Raw genomic sequence first — 6,747 nt, 5'->3', positions numbered from 1 at the left:
TGTTCATTAAGGGAAATCACACAACTCCCAGTTTTAATTTAACTAAAATATAAGGCTGCTTTGACTAACAGACTGTTAGCCAATATGAGACCTTGCCAAATTCACTATGTTGTTAATTTTTCCATATGGAGCCTTCCTTCTAATAATAAAAATATTAATAATAAATTAGCAGAGACTATTTCATTTTAGAAAAATTTACTCAATCATCTTCACTCATCACCTAGAAAACATACAGCTGATTTCCCTTTTAGTTGTTTATGATCATATTTATGAAAGAAATACATTCAAAAAATAAACTTCTATACATAATAACATAAATACACATAACATTAAAATATAATCACATTATACATACATATGTAAGCTTTCCCCCCAAAGCCTAAGAAAAGAAAATTCCAGATTTCTCAGCAATATATAGATACATAATAGACTGTACAAAATAATAGTAATGATACGAAATACATATTCTTCATTATCGGAGTATAAATAAAATGATAATTCCGTCAATGCACGGTTAAGGGACATATCATGTTTTTTTTTTTTTTTAGGATTTTGGACTAATGGTAAAAATGTGACAACTTTTTTTAACTTTACAAAATTCTCATTTGTTTGTGATGGGTGAAGTTAGAAGACTTACAACTTGTGTTTCCTCTGACTAAAAATGCGTTTGTGCGTTACATTATAGTTCTGTTTTATTGGCAGTTTTTATTTGGCACGAAATCTGAGCACACAGTAAAATTGCACTAAAACACATCAGAAACGTACAATATACACTCCAATCAGTTCTCTAATTTAAACATATACTGGTAACCCTTTAATGCAGAGGCGCCAAAAAGGTAGATCCCCGGATGTTTTAAAACTACACCTTCCATGATGTTTTGGCATTCTAGAGGCATTCTAAAGGACATGCAGCATCATGGGAGTGGTAGTTTTACAAAATCTGGAGATCTACCTTTTGGGCATCCCTGCTTTAAAGTATTTTAATATGGCACATCTATATGACACAGTGGCTCCCAGCAAACTTACATGTGTACAACATTAGGATAGTGAACTGTTTATTTCTTTCAGTTAATAGCTTGCTTGTTCGGTAGAAATGTGGCTACTACACATTGCTGTTGGGAATTGTTGCCTGTAAGCATTTTGTGTAAGCAATTCTGTAGCTAAGCAGAAATAAATTCATCTTTATAGAAATAACTCCCTACAGTGTGCATATGAACAAAACGAACACAATTAACCTGCAGGGAGAGTGCTTGTTCAAGATTCCTTTTTGGGCTATTTAAGAGGTGAATCCCAGACAATCAAGTAACTAGAATTCACAGTTGCCCCACAAGCAGAGTCGTGTGCTCATTATTGATGTATGACTCATAAACACGAGAGGTTGAAAGGCAATTTTGGGGGGGTATTACATTTATCGTAATGCATAATGCATCTTTTATATACCCTGCAAAAATATACATATTTATGGAAGTTTTCCATTATCTTTTCAAATCCTTTAATGATCTATCCCGTGTGTCACTCTGTATAGCCTGGGTGTTTTTAAAAAAAAAAAATCTACTATACTAGGTGATACTGTTATTTTAGATTAATATCTATATAAGCAAATTAGCAGCTTTTTACATTTAAACAAAAAGAACATTTAAGTAACCCAAATGTAATCTTCGTTTCTTGAAAAAAAAATAAAATACAAATGTTTTTTTGGGCTTAGAATTTCTCTACGGCTTTAGGAAGAGGTTGCGCTGAGTATAATTCGACAGAATGCCTCTTATTCTCTTGTTTGTTTTCCCAAGACTCGTCCTCTGGTTCATAAGTACCTTTCAGAATCGCCAATCTATCTGAGAAGCTCTTATCGTATGGGAAGAGAATAATATTGTAAACGACTGAAGCTAAAATTCCACCAACTATTGGTCCGATCCAAAACACCTAGAACACAGAAAAATAATAATTTGAATATGTTAGAATTGCAATTTCTCTATATAACATTTTATATTTCATTCTCTGTTTTGTTGTTTTGTGGCTGCCAGGATGTGTTGATTTGTGCCTGAATTTTGTCTCACTGGAAAACGTGCTGTTACATATTATACTTTGTCTGAGACTGGGAGAGCTGCAACATTTTTATGTAATATTAAATAAAGGTAATGCTTAAAGGACCACTATAGTGCCAGGAAAACATACTTGTTTTCCTGGCACTATAGGGTCTCTAGGTCCCGCCCACTCTTAGGGTCCCCCTCCCGCTGGGCTGAAGTAGGAGGAAGGGGGTAATCACTTACCTTTTCTCCACCGCCGGACTCCCTCGGCGGTGGGGACTCTCCGTCTCCTTTCCCCGTCATCGGCTGAATGCGCATGCGGGGCACAAGCCGCGTGCATATTCAGCCAGTCTCATAGGAAAGCATTCTCAATGCTTTCCTATGGACACTGGCGTCTTCTCACTGTGAAAATCACAGTGAGAAGCGCGGAAGCGCCTCTATCGGCTGTCAATTAGATAGCCACTAGAGGCTGGATTAACCCATATGTAAACATAGCAGTTTCTCTGAAACCATGTCATAGCAGTTTCTCTGAAACCATGTCATAGCAGTTTCTCTGAAACCATGTCATGTGAAACCTTAAGGACACATGACATGTGTGACATGTCATGATTCCCTTTTATTTCAGAAGTTTGGTCCTTAAGGGGTTAAACAGAGATTGTTGAGTGTTGATAGACATTTAAGGGGTTTTATTTGTTGCGATTTTGCTTTGAGTGTTTTTATATGTGTCTATAATACATGCATGTAGAACATGCTCTGCCATTTTACTTTAGAACTAGCATAACAGCTATAGCAACACACTGCTAACAAATAATTAAAAATACACTGATAACTCCCTCTGAGTTCTTAATAAATGTATGCCAGAACACTATGTTAATCTAGTGCAGGGGTAGGCAATCTTTAGCACTCCAGATGTGGACTACATTTCCCATAATGCACGTATGGCTAAAATGCTGGCAAAGTAGTACACCACATCTAGAGTGCTGAAGGTGAAAGTGTCCTAGTGTTAAGCACATGCTTGTAATGATCAACAACCTGCATAACACACAAATTGACTCATTGCATTACTCCACTCATACCACTAAACAGGTGGCAGTGGATAAAAAAAAGAGAAGCTATATCCAAATAACCAGTGACTAAGGCAATATGTGATCAACACTGCACCATGTGGTCACATGTGGAATAGCAACTTAAAATACTTTTTGTCTATATGCGCATTATCACATTATAAGGATGTCTTACCCAATGGTAAGCAAAGATTCCAGTAATGGCAGCAGGTCCAAGGGATCGAGCAGGATTCATGGAGCAGCCGGTAAAGTAGATCTGTAAGTAGAGTGTATTGATTAGCAATCACAAAGAATCGACATTGCTTGACTGTGTAAGGCAAAAACAGCACAAATCTATGGTGAACATAATATCACTCTATCTAGATATAAAGACATGTTATGATTGTCAAAAGTTTTCTAATACTAGATTTGTAATTGATACTGAGACTAAATAAATTATATTTTTCATGTAATGCAACATTTTGGCTTTTGGAAAAAAAATTGAGTGAATAGTATCTAATGCTTTACTACATGAAAAATGCAAACTACAGTTGCTCGGTGACTTGGTAATACGGCTGTAAATGTGTATAGGAAGGGAACAAAAGACAATGATAAAATGCATGCAGAAAATAAACTTCCAATTCAACTGTTGCTGTTTTGGTTGAAGCACGTGTTTTGAGAGGCTTGCTGCAGGTGTGCAATATAAGAGATATGCATATTTGCAGACAGATGCTGTTACAGTCTCTTGCATGCCCTATGTGGTCTGATAGACCACCAGGTTACAGGAGTGTTCCACTGGCATAAGAGTTTTTTTTGCAGCCAATCAGCTGCAGTTGTCGGTAAAATGAAAATCTCTAGTGATAGATAATTCTAGATCAGTATAGTATGAGGGCAGCCTGCTTGCTTTACTTTGAAGTCATTCAGCTTAGAATAAGATGACATATGTCTGAGAAAGTACACGTCATTTTATGCTCAGTCTGTGACATCTGGGCTTTTAACCTTGCTTCATCATATTTCATATTTGTCCAAATAAAAAAGCTAATTTGCCTCTCTGCCTCTCTGCCTCTCTGCGCTGGGTCAGTTTACAGTAAAGGAATATAATACTTTATAACATTTAAACCAAATTCATAGCATTGAAGTTTTCTTTTCCCCTGAAATGTTAGTAATGTAACTTTTAAACATAGCAGAGCACATCTTGAGATTCAATAGCTTGGACGTCTCCCAAGTACTGTTGAAATTAAGATTGAAAAATCTTTAACCCTCAAGTTACCCTTATGTGTTTTAACTGCATTGAATAACATCCAAATGTGAGATTTGCATGTCCTACTAATTAATGCTAAAACAGCAGCTCTACTAATCCATTCTCCAAATTTCTTCTTTATGTTAGAACATGTGCTAACAGACAGAAATACATTATTTCTTATACCGATAGAATTAACAGCATTTATTAGTTACACAATCAACAGAAAATAATCTTACCCCCAAAAGGTGCCCTAGGGTAACAGACAGCCCAATCGATAAGGCAGGTGACCCCAGATTGTCATTTCTCCGTCCATCAGTTGACGCGAAAATGCAGAGAACCAGTTGGAATGTTAGTATCAGCTCTACAGCAAAACACTGTCCTGGAGTCCCATTGTTTACCTGCAATTGAGACAGTTATATTAATTACTTTAAAAAAATAAATTTAAAAAATCCAACATTTCTCATAATTTTACATTATATACAGTGTAGTTTTCTTGTTCTCTTCCTTTGTACAGTAACTTATTTATTGTGATATTCCAAGCTACTCACTTTTAATTGTGACATATTTAACACTGGAGAATACATACATATATTAATTATGATTCAGGAAAAACATTATTACACCTTTAGTTAGACTATGCAAAAAAATAAATTAACACTGGATGAACCTACACAGAAAATTGAAATTGGCTATATTAGAAATATGGAAATAATATTTTAGTATTTGCTATCAATTCAGATTAGAAATAACTATTCATACCTTTCATACCCAGTAATTTGTTGTTATACATAGATTATATCAAATGATGCCAGCTGGCTTTGCGTTTACATAGATTACATGGGCTTAATTTGCAATGGTTTCTGAGCAAATACTGATTCCAATAACTCTCAAAATATATTGTGCTATAAAAATATGATATCTACAATTTTCAAAACTGCAAAGATAAAACCATGATCCTTTGTTCATTTTTTTTTTTTTTATAAAGAGAAATTTTAGGACAAAGTTCTTTAGAAAAACAATTAACAGCAACAATTCTATTGGTTTCCATGGTGATCAATACACTTTTAACATATTGTTCCAGAATAGCTTTTATATATACAGTATACCAAACCAGCACTTGCAGAATAACCCATTTTTTTCTAACCAAAATAACTTTAAATATTAATGAATACTTACCCCATTAATTGCTAAGTTGCCACGGACATCACTAGGTGTAACTCCGTAAAGAATGCCAGCACCTGCTATTGCTCCGACCAGCTGGGCTATAATGTAGAAGAAGGCTCGCAGTATGGATATGTGGGAACCAACCAAAAATGATATAGTGACAGCTGGGTTTATATGAGCCCCACTAACATGTCCTAAAGCTTGTACTAAAGTACCTATCGCAAGGCCAAAAGCAAATGCAATCTGTAAGACACTCGGCAGAGATGGTAACCAGTTTAAGGCAGAGCCCAATCCCAAAAAGACAAATATCAGAGTGGCCAAAAACTCTGCAAACACTGCCCGGAGAAAAGCCAGGGAACAGATTTCATTCCTCATTGTGCTCTTTGTAATAAATAAAAAAAAATAACAAGCAAAAGTAATGAACTGCTCCTTGTCAGTGTTCCCGTTGACTGGTAAGGTATTTAGAGGTATATATACATTTACTAGAAGAACAGGGAAGCTTTCCAAAAAAGAGGCGGGTCCAAGTAAGTAGACAGATCCGTATGCAAGATGAAAATTTTCCAGCACTGTGGCATTCAGAGCTTGCCTAATAGCCTACAGTGTAATAGAAAGTTCCTATTTCCACTAGTGACACATGCTGCATAATACAAATCTATAGAATGCCAGTAACACCCCATGTGGCACGATAGAAAGAGGACTACATAGACAGTTCTGATTATAACAGCTGTTTTTATTTCAGTGTTGGAATATGACCTGATACATTGCTTTATGTTAGCAAGTTTACTGCACCTTCCAATGGAGCCAGTGTTGGCCTTGATTTATTTATTTATTTATTTTTATTGATTCAATACTGTTAGAAAAACGGTACAAATTATCTACAGAAGTCACCACTAAAGTCTATGGAAATGTTTGTAGATAAATAATGTAGAAAGTGTTTTCTAACAATTTGTATCATTTGGAAAGCTTATTAAATCAAGGCCATTATTTGTAATTCTGAATTTCTACATCTGGAACTCAGGGTTTATCAGTGGGCCCCCCACTTTTCCTGGGGCACACCCTGTACATGCATTTCTTAATAGTGGTTCTGCTAGAAGGATGCAATACATACAAATTCATGTTAAAGGAACACTTGAAGCATTATAACTACTACAGTGCACTGAAGTGGTTATGGTGCCAGGAACAATCTGAATGGTTTGACTTCTTACCTGTAGTCCACTGGGCCTCACTGACTGCCTATTCTACAGTTCAGCAAGAGTTCAGCAAGAGCTGGAAA

The 6,747-nt window shown here is 35.8% G+C and overlaps 1 protein-coding gene across 1 annotated transcript; it reads right to left on the bottom strand.

Moving 5' to 3' along the window:
* Nucleotides 1-434: 434 nt before the first annotated feature.
* LOC134597429 (aquaporin-5-like) lies at nt 435-5,910 on the bottom strand. The gene is made up of 4 exons (XM_063444831.1): nt 5,487-5,910; nt 4,547-4,708; nt 3,264-3,344; nt 435-1,920 (listed from the first exon to the last, which is right to left on the bottom strand). The coding sequence occupies exons 1-4, from the start codon at nt 5,847-5,849 to the stop codon at nt 1,702-1,704; spliced, it is 825 nt and encodes a 274-aa protein (XP_063300901.1). The 5' UTR covers nt 5,850-5,910; the 3' UTR covers nt 435-1,701.
* Between the last annotated feature and the right edge of the window lie 837 nt (nt 5,911-6,747).

This window comes from Pelobates fuscus, chromosome 1, assembly GCF_036172605.1.
Source record: "Pelobates fuscus isolate aPelFus1 chromosome 1, aPelFus1.pri, whole genome shotgun sequence".
Classification (NCBI taxonomy): domain Eukaryota; kingdom Metazoa; phylum Chordata; class Amphibia; order Anura; family Pelobatidae; genus Pelobates; species Pelobates fuscus.
Note: the sequence above shows the minus strand (reverse complement) of the source record. Positions and strands in the feature narration are given on the sequence as shown.

Bases quoted from the DNA above. Each gene is read 5' to 3' on its own strand.
- LOC134597429 (XM_063444831.1), bottom strand. From the start codon at position 5,849: ATGAGGAATGAAATCTGTTCCCTGGCTTTTCTCCGGGCAGTGTTTGCA. The intron at 4,709-5,486 runs GTAAGTATTCAT...TCTCAATTGCAG, and splicing joins GCAACTTAGCAATTAATGGG to GTAAACAATGGGACTCCAGG. The intron at 3,345-4,546 runs GTAAGATTATTT...CTCTACTTACAG, and splicing joins CCCTAGGGCACCTTTTGGGG to ATCTACTTTACCGGCTGCTC.